Source organism: Nothobranchius furzeri, chromosome 6 (genome assembly GCF_043380555.1).
Source record: "Nothobranchius furzeri strain GRZ-AD chromosome 6, NfurGRZ-RIMD1, whole genome shotgun sequence".
NCBI lineage: Eukaryota > Metazoa > Chordata > Actinopteri > Cyprinodontiformes > Nothobranchiidae > Nothobranchius > Nothobranchius furzeri.
The window spans coordinates 80,380,399-80,394,220 of record NC_091746.1 but is presented as its reverse complement, the minus strand read 5'-3'; the positions used below and the strand labels follow the sequence as shown (position 1 = coordinate 80,394,220).

General features: G+C 39.6%; 1 protein-coding gene across 2 annotated transcripts in view; it reads right to left on the bottom strand.

Moving 5' to 3' along the window:
* Positions 1-13,822, bottom strand: part of tbck (TBC1 domain containing kinase) — a 59,819-nt gene that overhangs the window by 41,579 nt on the left and 4,418 nt on the right. The window contains exons 5-20 of one of the 2 annotated variants that reach the window (XM_015943704.3): positions 12,945-13,018; positions 12,661-12,802; positions 12,473-12,533; positions 12,333-12,394; positions 10,360-10,421; positions 9,993-10,141; positions 9,387-9,525; positions 9,206-9,305; positions 6,063-6,112; positions 5,782-5,911; positions 5,523-5,621; positions 5,392-5,454; positions 5,188-5,314; positions 4,986-5,036; positions 4,817-4,900; positions 1,661-1,746 (exon numbers count right to left, since the gene is read on the bottom strand). In XM_015943704.3, coding sequence (XP_015799190.1) covers positions 1,661-1,746; positions 4,817-4,900; positions 4,986-5,036; positions 5,188-5,314; positions 5,392-5,454; positions 5,523-5,621; positions 5,782-5,911; positions 6,063-6,112; positions 9,206-9,305; positions 9,387-9,525; positions 9,993-10,141; positions 10,360-10,421; positions 12,333-12,394; positions 12,473-12,533; positions 12,661-12,802; positions 12,945-13,018 — 1,479 coding nt within the window. The remainder of the gene's footprint in view (positions 1-1,660; positions 1,747-4,816; positions 4,901-4,985; positions 5,037-5,187; positions 5,315-5,391; positions 5,455-5,522; positions 5,622-5,781; positions 5,912-6,062; positions 6,113-9,205; positions 9,306-9,386; positions 9,526-9,992; positions 10,142-10,359; positions 10,422-12,332; positions 12,395-12,472; positions 12,534-12,660; positions 12,803-12,944; positions 13,019-13,822) is intronic. The other variant, XM_054744815.2, reaches the window with a different exon arrangement.

Genomic DNA, 13,822 nt, shown 5'->3' with positions numbered 1-13,822 from the left:
AATCGGGGCAAGCTGCATGTGTGTTTAACGCGCCGCACGCGCACATTTAGCTGTTTTTAGTTGCTCAGGAGCCCGCAGGTACGGTGTGTGTGTCACTCACTCTGGTTACTCCAACAGGGAGACGGCTCCGAGAGCTGTCTTTAGCGACTGACACATCACTATATCATTCCCTTTCCTAATGTCCTGAAGAACGGTCCGGAGCGCAGGCGGAGTGTTTAGCTAACCTGCAGCAGGAAACGTCGACGACAGTTATCCAGAAAGTAGCTAAGGGTTACCAGAGATGTTTCTGAGGTGTTCGCTAGGTACTTTTAAGATTTAAAAAGTCAAGAAGGGGGTCTGAAAAGCTGCTAGAAATAGCATCAAAGTCGCTAAGTTGGCAACGGAGCGCTTCATTTGTAACAGGGCAGCTCAAGTGGGAGGAGCAAATAATCGGCTTGTTTTATTTTTATAATCGTTCAAAACATTTCATTCGGAATATATTTCTATGTCGATGTTCAGAATACGACACCTGATAGTCTGAAAAAAATAATACCTAACTTGGAAAAAATAATACCTCTGAGTCCAAATTTAACACTTTTAATGGCCTTAAATTTGACTATTTTTATTTATCACTTTTTAATACTTTTTAAAACCCCGCGGACACCCTGCAGAAGCTTCTGCAGGCTTGTGTTATTTGTGGAGATGAAACATCTACGCTGCAAGTCAGTGGTAGAGTCGTGTTTCTTTTATCCAGTCTGAGGCGAGATGTCCAAATATCAGGAAATAAGACTCCAAATCCCACAGTCTGCTGCCACTTTGCGCAGCAGCAGACTTGTCCGTGCTTATATAAGCAATTGTGCGCTTCTTTTTGTCCCGAGTATGACTTGCAAGGCATTCATTCCTACCAGAGACCATTGCAAATGTACTGATTAAACACGTTTCCCACACCTTTAAGAAAGATACTTCCAGTTATCATGACCTAACAATGAAAAAAAGAGTTTGATTTGAAAGCCAAGCCAAGAATATTCCGCACGAGTTTAAGCCATCAGACAAAACACTGAAGGAGCAAAGAACTGATCTGCTCAAGATAAAGACTTCATCTAAAAACAGCAATATCATCTACAATCAACGTTTTTTAAAAAGCTTCTTGTAATTTCTGAAAACTCAGAACCACATCCGAGATTCTGACGCATGAAGTCCAGACATCTCTGGCTCCATTTTTCCTCCGGGTGACGTCTTAAAGGTCACTCCACAGATGACACGCATTCATCAGCGCACAACTGAAACTGCGGACGGGCAGCGCAGGCTTTAACCTTGCGACTGAGCAGAGCAGAGAAGAAAAAGAGCAGGAGGAAGTGACACAGTCAAAGAAACAAGAAGTTATTAAGTCTGCCTAGCAGATATTAGCTGCTGTATAAATTATCTGGCATAAGACTTCAGGGGGGACTTGACCGTGACCACAAATTGTAGAAATGGAGGTTGTCAAACAAAAAAAGCGTTGCTGACAATGAAACTTCACACGCTGAAATGTATGGGTGGTCATTGTGCTCTGTCCCCTGGCAAGGAGCCAGAAAATAAGACAAAAAATTGCTATTGTCTTTGAATTCACGTTAAAGTTATACTCCTGCTAAAAGACAAGTGCTGCCCGTCTGTCAGAACCCTTTTGTCCTCGGTAACTTACATCCGGGATGAAACCGATCTCATTTAGATGGTTGCTCAGCTCTGGGTCGTGAAAGGCAATCATTTGGGAGAAAACGGTCAAGTATTCTGAAAGGAAAGAGGGGAAAGAAATATCAAGAGTTGAAAAAAGTAAGGAGAGCAAATAAGATCAATAATTAAAGAGCATATAATTCACTAATGAAGTAGAGTTTTACAACATTATCGTCTTACACCTATGTCACACTGGAAGCATCAGCGTTGCGGAACGTTTACTCACGAGCTTCGATGTGGTTCATACACACGGGAGAGTCTTGGCCGCGTAACGGCTTCCTCGCTGTGCTTCTCGTTTGACTTGCATGATCATAAAATCCCTCAAGGCTTCCGCCATCCTCCTCGCTCGACTCACAAGATCACAGGATCCCAAGAGACTTCAAAGGTTACAGTTCCACCATTAAACCAAATAGAAGGAAATCACGTTTGATGTCATATATGATGTCGTTTCTCTCTCCTGCCAGGATTAAAGCCATGGAAAACACACGGCTGCACTTCTCGAATGATGCTGGGGTAAATAAGTTGTTAGGTCACATGTAAGCTAAATATATATGAAATTGCATTGCTGCAATACTTTTATTTTGAACATCACCACGGATTTTACACTAACGCCGTGTGTGATTTCCTGTCTAGCCCTATCTGTGGAAACTGGCGTGTCCCAGAAGTGGCTTGCGGCAAAAAAAGAACCCGATCCGATTTTTGGCGGCACAGCGCAGTGTGGCGTGCTGCTTCCGGGATGCGCCTGAAAACTGCAGCGTAGCGGCTGGTTTGAAACACCCCATTGACTATAGTGGATTCTACTTAAAGCAATGCTGTTCCACGCCGCTGATGCTTCCAGTGTGAAATAGGGGTAAGGTTGAGAAATGGAGAAATTCATCGCCAAATCTGACCAAAACTAGCCAGTTGTGTGTTTGCTAACGCCACCTAGCTGTGGCATCCATCTAATGAGGACTTTTGCAAAGTTTCATGAAAAATAAATCTTTTAAAGTGGTTATTAGCTATTCTGCCAACAGAAAAGTGGCGTTTCCTTCGACAATTAATGCTAAATTTTAAGCAAAGACCAAACACGGTGAGTGACATCAGGAGTGTGTGCTGGGGAAGAAGTTTAGCAGCTGCAAAACCAGTTTGTAGCCCAATATCAGTAAATCTGATGGAGTTTTGTGTTTGTTAATGTGTATTAGCTAAAGTAAGCGTTTTGAATTAGACTGACTCAAAAGGTTCATCATGTGGAGATGAATGTTTCCAGAGAATTCCTTTAAAATCAATTCAGTGGTACTTGACACACACACATGCCTGCGTTTACCCATTTAAGTAGGTCTTCCTTTTAAAAGCCAAACTGTTCACCTCTGACTGTTGATCTATAACAAGACTTGAAAAGCGAACTCCTGTAATCGGTGACCGAACCTCCCTTCTTCCAACTAAACATCGACAAAAGGAACTCTGGCCACACGAGTGTATCAGCCACCTCTCCAGGGCAGCTGATCGTGGAAACATATGATAATAGCCGCACTCCCAACGGAGTTTGGGAGGTGTGCCGTGCAGCTGTTTATCAGTCACGCAGAAATTGATTGTGACATTTCTCTGTGGGCATTTGCGGTTTCATTTGTTTTCTCTAGCTCTAAATGATGTGGCTCAGCTGTAAACTCCATTAAGACCGACTGAAATTAGTTTTTCACACCTTAGGAGCAGCATCGAGCCCAAATTTAATCAGCATTAAGCTGACAGCCGGATGCTCGGTGGCAGCCCATGATAATTTGTTTTTGAATTTAAAGTCTCTTGCCGCGCTTAATAGTTGTTGCTCAACTTTCAGTGACTGTTAAAGTTTAAAAATGATGGCTAGTAACAGTGGAGGTAATGTAGAAACGTGATGCTGCTTCAAATTTAAAGTACAATTAATAGAAAGTAAAACAAATGTGTGGAACTAGGATTGGGACAATATTACATAACTTGTACCAAGATTTGTAACCTGTAACACGTTTTGTAACTGTAACTTTCATTTTGTAACTTGCAGAAAAAAATCAATGTACACGTTTCAAATCACAACTCTCAAAACACAAGTCTACAAGTACAAAACATTTTGTCCCAATTCTAGCTTCCTTCTCAAAGAACCAATGACAGGCTTTATCTGACCAGCAAAAAATGAGTCTTGGATTCCTCTCGAAGATAATTCCTGTTGGAAGCAAGCTAGAATTGGGACAAAATGTGTAAGTACATGCGTGTACTTACACATGCGTGTACACACACACACATGTGTAAGTACATGCGTGTACTTACACATGTGTGTGTGTGTACACACATGTGCCCAGTATTTAATCATTTTTTACACATGAACCCACTTTCAGTACTTGTAGACTTGGGTTTTGTAACTGTAGACTGAGATTTGTGTTTTGAAAGTTGTGATTTGAAACTTGTACATTGCTGTTTTCTGCAAGTTACAAAATGAGAGTTTCATGTCACGTACCAAAGTTACATGCTAAAAAAACCAAAGTTACGTGTTACAAAACAAAAGTTACATTTTACAAAACAAAAGTCATTGTTACAAAACATGTTACAAGTTACAAAACTTGGTACAAGTTAAATGTAATATTGTCCCAATTCTAGTTCCATACAAATGCAGCTCAGTGTTCATGACAATAAATATCTATACTTGTGTGCTTTTTAACATTGAATGTGCTACTACTAGTTCGTGTGTGTGTGTGTGTGTGTACTCGCATGTGCCCAGTATTTAATCATTTTTTACACATGAACCCACTTTAAAATGGTGAAAATATTCCTTAAAGTTAATAAGTGTCTTCTCAAACTTACAGTGAATTGTGACAGAAGGCTGCTCATACTGAGCCAGGATATGTTGGAGGTTACTTCCTGTTAAAAGGGAGTTTTCCTCTCCACTGTTGCTACACGCTTGCTTATTATGAGAAAGCATTGTAAAGTCTCTGACACAAGTCAGTGACACGATGCAGGATTTCCTTACATAGGGAACTTTGAACTAAATGGCATAGTAAAGTGAACTCAGTGCACTAATTAGCTGGTTCAACTGGAATGTTTACTTTGGGAAGTGCCTTGAGACAACGCTTGCTGTGATTTGGCGCTGCATAAGTAAACTCGATTGAACTGAAGTGTAACTCACCTTGGATGACATGAGAGTTGTCCTTCAGGAAAAAGTTGTACAAGTACTTAGGGATGAATGCAGACATGCAGGCGTACGCTAAGGCTATATGCAACATAAAGATAAAACAAAATACATTAGTAATGAATAAAACTGAAAAAAGTAATCAGCTCTAAAAAGTAATCCTTACCCTCATTATTAAAGTTCAAATACAGGAATGGTGCACAAAGTGAATCCAAACCTTAAAAAGAGAAGAAATAAATTCTTTTGAAGTAAAACTGATCAACTTGATGTAGAAGAAGACGATGCTTTCTAAACGTAGCATCACCACCATCTAGTGTCCAGTTACACATGCAGGAGAGAAAAGAGAAGAGAGACGGTGAGCGACTGACCCTGCCAGTAGACCAGGTCAGGGTGGGAGACCACCCAGGCTTTCAGCACACGCCTAAACTTAATGTGGCCTTCAGGAGACGACAGCAACTCATCATACTGGTGGCAGCGAGGGATGTCCACCTCAATCTGTGCACAAAGACACACACAATGTCCGCATGAAGTAAATAATTGATCACATCAAACCAAAATGCCACAGACTCTACCTGTCTGTCAGTTGGAATGGGGGTATCCTTATCTATGCTGTCATACTTGGCTTGAATGTCACCCTGAGCATAAAAAACACAGATGAGACAAAAAAAAAACACAAATGAAATTTTTTATTTATTTTTTGTACCTCAATGCCGAGAAGAGCAGCCCACGCCAGTCCTCTCACAAGAGGAGGAATATCCACTCTGGCCTCTTTACACACAAGGTTCTTCTTGTATGGGTAAGCCTAAAAAAACACATTTCATCTAAAATTATCTTTTTTTTAATTATAATAACATTTATTCTGAAAGAATTTCCAGGCTCTGACACCCGTGGGAACTTTTTCTGACTGGGAATTACAAAAAAAAAAAGCTCCTGATACACACAAATCTGTATGCAACCCTGACCTTGAGCAGCCTGTCAAAGAGGATGATGCGGATGAGCTGGTACTCGGTGTCCCTCTCGCGGATGATGAGTGGCAGCATGACGGTGGCCGACAGCTCGTTGCTGCTGTTGGACTGCGGCAAACCCGACTGTCTGGAGGAGGAAGAAAGGGAAAAGGGATGTGATGTTAGTCACACCAAAAAAAAAAAAAAGTAAAAAAAAAAAAAAAATGACAGGGTGATGTGAAAAATAGTGACAGGGAGGAAGACATGACACAAGCAGGTTGAGGATGGAGAAGGCTTACTGGTCTTCCAGGAGGGGGAAGTAAGCTTCTCCAGCTACATCCTTCAGTCTCTGGAAAAAACATGTTTTTAGTTTTCTGTTTTAACACCGTAAAATATTCAAGCTATATATATAAATATGTGTGTGTGTGTGTGTGTGTGTGTGTGTGTGTGTGTGTGCGTGCGTGCGTGTGCATGAACATAAATATGTGCTAAATGTGATTTGTGTTACAGTAAAAGCAGTAATGGTGACAGGAAGGAAACACTTGTTTTTGTTTTAAAAAATTGTTATATAAAGAAAGTTGTCAAGCACATAACTTCACCAGGGAATGAGACACTGGACTTGTATTTCATTAATACACGTTGTAGGAGCCAATATTGTTATGGTTTAGATTATCTTATGGTCTAAGTTTATTTTGATAATGTTTTATGTACATTTCAGTTTATTGCACTATGGTTTGTATTTCCTTTGACCACTGGTGGCACTGCGGAGCCTATAAAGGTGTTGAGGTGGCAGTGCATTGGCGTTTTCTGGGTGACGGAAGGTCACACTGTTTTTACCACTTCGTTTGGTTTCATATGCCACATCTAATTTGCCGTTATAATTTTCATCATTTACATAAACCTGGACAAGAAATAGCCATTGTGGACCCAGCTTGTGATCGTCATCACATTCAATAAATGGGACAATAAACCCAAACCCGCTTTCTGCCTGGACAATATTGTTGAAGCGAGTCATTGCCTCCACCCGCACCCGAGGGTGACTAAAAGTGGGACTTGATAGTCACTACACACGTGCTATTTCATATAATATATACAGAATGTAACAATATATGTAATATATACATGCACGCTCTCTACATTAGGGCTGTGCAATATTAGGAAAACCTGCGAAGCACGAGAGCAGTGATTAATACTGAAATGACGATATGACTTGCAATAAATAAATACTTAACTCAAGAACAAAAAACATCTAAACAAAGAAATAATAATGACTTCAAATATCATAAAGATGGGAAAAACAAAAACTGTGATTAAAAGATGTGAGGAAAGGGAAAATGAAAATAAACAAGAAAAGGCAATCAGTGGATCCTGGGGAAAGCAGAACGAAGCTAACTGCTTACCGCCCAGGGGGCGGGCATCAACCTCCTCGATTGGCCAAATGGGTGAAGGGCTCTATTTGATTTGTCAAAAACGTCATGCTTCTGTATGATTGACAAAATGCATTATGTGTATCAAACCTTTGAGCTGACCATTCCTTGCGTTTTTTTCTGTTCTTTGCAATATGTGTATTGTGAATGCCATTATCACAATGATGACACATACTGCAATGTATTGTGCATCTGCACTCTATACTCTACCTAACTTAAGTCTACATTTCTACTAGATGAACACGTGTCACAAAAAAACTTCACACATAGCTAGAACTGGGTATTGATTCAAATTTCAAGAATCGATTCGATTCCGATTCTAAAAAGTTGGAATTGATTATCCTGATCTGATCTAATTTAATCTGTTCCAATACAATATTGATCTGGATCAATGCGATTAAAAATGTTGTTTTTTAGCTGTTACCTTAAAAGTGTGGGAAACTTGTTTATTCAATACATCTCTAGTAGGAGTGAATGCCTTGTAACCCGTACTCAGGGCAAAAAAAGCCCAGAATTGCTTGGATCAACACAGACAAGTCTGCTGCCGCAGAGTGGCTTCAGATGGAAGGATTTGGAGTCTTGTTTTCTGATATTTGGACATCTCACCTCCAATTGGATAACAGCAACACAACTCTACCACTTTCTTTCAACGTGGATGTTTTATCTCCACAAATAAGCCTGAAGGAGTTTCTTTGTGTGGTGGTGGAGTTGCTAATGCTAACGGTTAGCTTTTGCAGTCAAGCTGTTGTCTGCGGTTTCCTGGATGCTAAAACAACAACAGCATTCCCCGTCGCAAGTCAAGAAGGGCGAGTCCACAAATGTTAAGTGACAGTGTGACGTAGATCTGTCCTAGAATCCTAGATTTTCACCGTCTATTGTCTATCAGAAGCTAATGCAGGAGATGGGTGTAGGAGACTATTTTCGTGTTCACACAGCGTGAAAAACTCACAGTGACCCATTATAATCAGAAATAATCATTCAAAATGTTTTTTTTCAGTGACTTGCACCTTTAATAATATACCTGGACTTTAAAGAGGGACTGCACACCATCAGAAAATGTAACTCCACCCCTAGTCAAGATTTGAAAAATGCTATGAAAGTGGGCGTTGCCAGAAGGCACAGAGTAGCATGGCCAAGTGTGGGGAGTTTCCATCCTGGGAGGGAGGGGGAGTGGGAGGAGACTGTACCGATGACGTGAAATTGTACCAGCCCCAGTCAATCACAAGTTTAAAATGCAGTAGCTGCTGTTCTGCCACAGGGGGCAGCACTAAGACATTTTTAAGGTTACACAAATATGTCAAAAAATGCACAGAAACAGACAGATTGCATTCGTAAAGACCCAATTATACAGTTAATTAGCAAAAAATAATTATTTTGGAGTCTAGTTACTCTTTAATGATGCAACACTGGTTGAGTTACAGTTAACTCATTCGCTGCCAGCCGTTTCCTGGTGATGATTTGGTCGTCATTGGCAGTGAACGGTTGGATTTAAAATGACGACTTTAGTCGTTATTGGCAGTGAATGAGTTAACCACAGACACTAAACCCTTTCAGATCCAAACTTTAAAATGGCCATCTGGACTTTTCCTTCCTATTTTAGCTGTAAACTAACTATGTAAACTATTAAATCCGTTTTTTGACTTATAAACAGATATTTGTCGACACAGAACTACACATAGCATCATATGGCTCACTTCTTTAACTGTAAATCCATCAATTACACAATGCTAACACTATAAAAGCAAGCATTTGTGATTATGCATGCTTGCGCATGACTCAGATAATATGTGAAATAATGTTAAACAGATGTTGGAGCAACATCTGCTGCTATTTTTACAGAAGAATTTTCTTAGTTTAACAACATCATTCAAATATTATCCAGCCCATAATACAACTAAGACTTGCTACCAATTAAAACCTTCCTACACCCTCTAGCTGCAGTCGTAAACTATAACAAATTGCCTATTTTACTACAGTTTTGCAGCTATCAGTAGAATTATGCTTAACGGCTTTACATTTCGGAGTTGGCACAGCGACAGCGTCACTGTGGTGTCATCAAGCAAGAAACTTCGATCCCGGCCCTGGCCGAATGACTCCCCGTCCTCCAGGACAAAACTAAAAACACATAAATACAAAAGCATTACCAAAACACGATGAACGCAGAGTGCTGTGTGGTGGTGGTGGTGTGAGATCTACTTGGGCAAGGTGCAGACTGGAGGTTTGGACCGTATGATTTCCTTGTTGGTAAGCTCCTTCTCCAAGTCTCCACCAGCAAGGCACCACAGATGGTAGACCTCGTCTATGCCCCTCTCTGACAAGTAGTCATCATTTTCATCTAATAAAGAAGACAGAGGGGAGAGAATAAAAACATGCTACAGCACAAACAGTATGATGGGTTAGGTAATTATTATTAAACAGAACTGAAATAAAATGTTTTACTAGATAAAAGCTCATGGAACAAGATAAAAAAAATACGACAAAGATCTCATAGCTGTCATTAAAAATAAAACAATTATCTAAAACATCACTTTATTTTGTTTTGAGGCTTTTTTCAGAATTATTTATTATTTTATTGCAAAAATTATACAAATCTGAGCTATTTTATGAAATTTTTATTGAAAAAGTGCTGGAAACAAATGTGTGGCAATGAGGCATTTTTAATCAATATTCTGAATTATTTAGTTCCTACTATTAATGCAGGTTTGACTGATTAAAACGACGTCATGAGAATAACGCATTTTTCCAGCTAAAATAGAGTTTTTCGTGTCTCTGCACATTTGTCTGAGTGAAGCTGAAGGAGACCTTTACAAAGATCAGCGATGTCATCTGGGAGCTGGAGGTTTGCACAGCGGAGAGAGGAGGAGAACAAGCTGACGGGCTTCTGGAAAGGCGTATAGAGGCAGGAAATGCCGTGGAACAGCGGGTCTCCCAGCAGCCCTGCAGGGGTCGGTCTGGAGGACAAACGCGTAGCGGTCAGGATGGAAGCCTTAAAACGTGCCTTTGAGCTGCAGTTTGTATTTGTTGCATTACACAACGTTGTAACGTTCTCCATTTAAAATTTAGACAATTCTATTTGATTTCTATACCGCTGAATTGTTTCATGAGTTCATTAAAAACAATAAAAAACACTAAAAACCATAAAATCTTATGCAGAAATGTCCAGATTTACCTTTTGGATGGAAGAAATGTCAAACATTTCTTTAATAACTCCAGAACATTCTCAGGCAGCTCCTGCAAATATCCCATAATAACAATAATAATAATTGCATTTTCCTTCTTGCTGCAGAAAGATAATACTGCAAAGTTTTTAAGCTTTTGATAATTTCAGCACAATTACAAAATGTTTACATTCAGATTTAAATGTTTGTGACTAAATAAAAAGAAATAATTAAATCAATTAAAGCAGATTGCTCTGACTCAATAGACCTTAAATGTGAAACAACTCTGTGTGTAAATTATTTTCAGTAAAACATTCATTCTGGAAACAAATCAGGATAAAAATAAATCAGAACTCAGAAAACTTTAGAGATCATGAAGACATTTCCTTTGGTGGAAAATAGGAAATAACAACTGAACAAGTGTAATGGGACCAAGTGTTACAGCGAGACTATCTACTGATAAGTACTGTTGCTGAATATTAAAGGTTGAATATGGAACATGGACACTCTGGCGAACTCTGGTGTTCAGAGGTGGTATTGCAACAACATGACTAATTGAAGTGCCGTTGGGGTGTTGGTTCACTGCTGACAGTGTTGGGAAAGTTTGTTTAAAAAACAAACTAGTTCATAGTTCTTTTTTTTTCTCTTATATATATAAAACTTATGAAATAATTTTCCAATAGTCCACACTCATACCCAGCAGCAGTTTTTACCCTACAGTATATTCTCAATAACATGAGGAAAACATTATTTGAACAGTTTTTTTAATGAGAAATTATTAAACAATCTTAGGATACAGGCTGAGGTTGCAAACTCAAAGTGCAATATTTAAAGTGCAAAACATTAAAAAATGTATAATTTTTCAGTTAAGTCCCTTTATGATTTTTCTGAATGTGCGTTGACTCCAGCACACAGCATAGACGTAGAAGTGTAGACGCCGCACCAACCGCCACTGCCTATGTTTGGCCGCATTTGCGGGTTCCACTTTTTATCTACGGCTAACAGGATGTTTTAGCTAGGCTTTAGCTCCGGAAAAGCTCTGTGGAGATCTGGAGCTAGAACGGTGAAAGAACGTGTTCATAAACTCGTTCATGCACGCCAGAACGAACGCACTCACTTTTACGTTCGTCAGGCCAAATACGAATGAGTTCAGTTCACGTTCACGAAAAAAACGAACAAATTCACGAACGATCGTTCAATGAACGCATTCGGGCACAAAACTGACTGCTGGCACATTCCAGCACGATGTTCAGAGACAAATCGTACAGGATAAGGACTAATTTCTACTAAAAAGTTTATTTTACAACAGTATGTACCATTAGAACATCTTCTGGACTCAGAATCAGCTGCTTGTCTTGTCAAGACCGCCATTTTACACAGTCCCAACCTTGCCTTGCTGAGTGGAGTTTTTAGCGCTACAGTGCCCTCTAGTGGCTGGTGGATGTAAACATAAACACAGCGTCGTGCCCGACAGAATAAAATTTTATTATTTACCTTTTTATATATAGCTTTAAAAGGAGAAACGGTACATTCTGCACACCTCTGAACGGAGGAATTATTTTTTTAAATATAGCTTTTAATTAAAATGTTCCATATTCTAAGTTTAACTATTGAGTAAAAAAGTAATAAATTATATTACTACTTTATTAGTGGTAGTTAGTAATACCATTTATAGTCATTTTTGCAAGAATCTACCTAAATAAAAACGAACAGGGAGCTATTAGGATTATTGGGAATATTAAATCACAATTGTGATTATAATCCTAAAAGTAGTTGATTAACCTAAAAAAACATGAGATAAATAAGCCTTCACTCATTTCTTGTTCAATAAGTTATTAAATATTTATTACGTTCAGTGAAAGAATTAATTCTAAAACTAAATAGTTTGAAAGTGACATAAAATTTATTTTCTTTGATTTTGGTCTAAATTGAAATTTTACATGAAATATAAAATGAATTGGTGTCTAAGTGATAACGAATTTACCTTAATAATGTCCAAACAGCCATGTTCCTCTGCAAGAACTGTGACGATGTCATCCATACAACCTAAGAGGAAACAAAAGTCACACCTTCAGCTCGACTCCGCTCACGAGCATTTGGCTCCACTCTGTTCGAGTCACTCACCCAGGGTTAAGATGAATTTCAGTTTCTCACTGATTTCTATATTCTGCAGCAGTCTCCTTCGCTGCAATCGATTCACAAAAATAAGAGCTTAAGGTCAAATGTGTTTTCACACGATGCGAATTCAGGAAAATCCCAACCGCTTCAAAATGTTGAATAAATGTATGAGAACGTTCATGAGGGGCTCTTACAGCACACAGTTCAAAGAGTAAGATGCCAAGAGACCAGACGTCGCTCTTGGGTCCCGAGGGCAGAGGAGCTTCATCGTGGGATGGGTCACTGGGGTGGAAGGAGCCCTGGGCGATCACCTCAGGAGCAAGGTAAGATGGGTAGCTGGGGTCAAAACGGCAGAGCAAAAACAGATATCACTCGTCAGACTGCAAATAGCACTTTTTAGAGTTTGGTTGGAGTAAAACCAGAGAAATGTAAGCTAAACACACAGATAACCAAGATAAATAATGACAAAAGGTTCTACCCAATAGGAAAATCCACATCTGCCCCGTGATCCGTCATGTGATAGAGGCCGAACTTTGCCAGGTTCACGTTTCCCTTCAAAGACAAAACTCACCTTAATGGCAATTTTACATTTAAATAAGCACTTACTTTTTTTTTAAATTGTTTATGGGTAACAAATAAAATGTTGTAAATGTTTCTAAATAATTAAAACACACATTTAAAGTGACAATATGTCGTTTTTACCATTAATTTTTGGAAATATCCATCAAAATGTTTTAAATTTTATTTACCGTAAATCCTCTAATACAGGCCGGTATTCAATTAAAGGCCGGGTCTCCAATTCTGGCCAGTGTCGAAGTCAGCGGAGGCAAATAATGGCCGGTCTCTTATTGTGGCCGGGTGGAATGTGGTAACAAGCAAGTACGAGCGTCCCAGCGGCAGGGTTATAGTTCCCAAATCAACCAGCAGGAGGCAGTTGAAGTTCACGCAGACCATTTTTAGGCTTTTTCTTCGACACTTTGTAACGCTACAGACACGATCCTCTATCACGCTCCTACCACACAGAGTCACGGTGTCAGTTAACCATGCTAATTCAACCCGCTCCACAGAACACACATCACCTTCCCTGTGGCTTACATAACACTCACACAACACGCAAATCAGCACATAGGAACTAGCAGAACGATAGGAAACACATATAACACATTACCCAGAATGCACCTGGCTTACAACCCCAGCCAGGTCATTACACTATCAAGTTCAAAGAGAACGTGCTGATTATGCTGCAGAACACTCTGGAGAGCAGCAGTAGGGGGTGTATGAACTACAGTAATCCCTCGTTTATCGCGGTAGATGCGTTCCAGACCTGGCCGCGATAGGTGAAAATCCGCGAAGTAG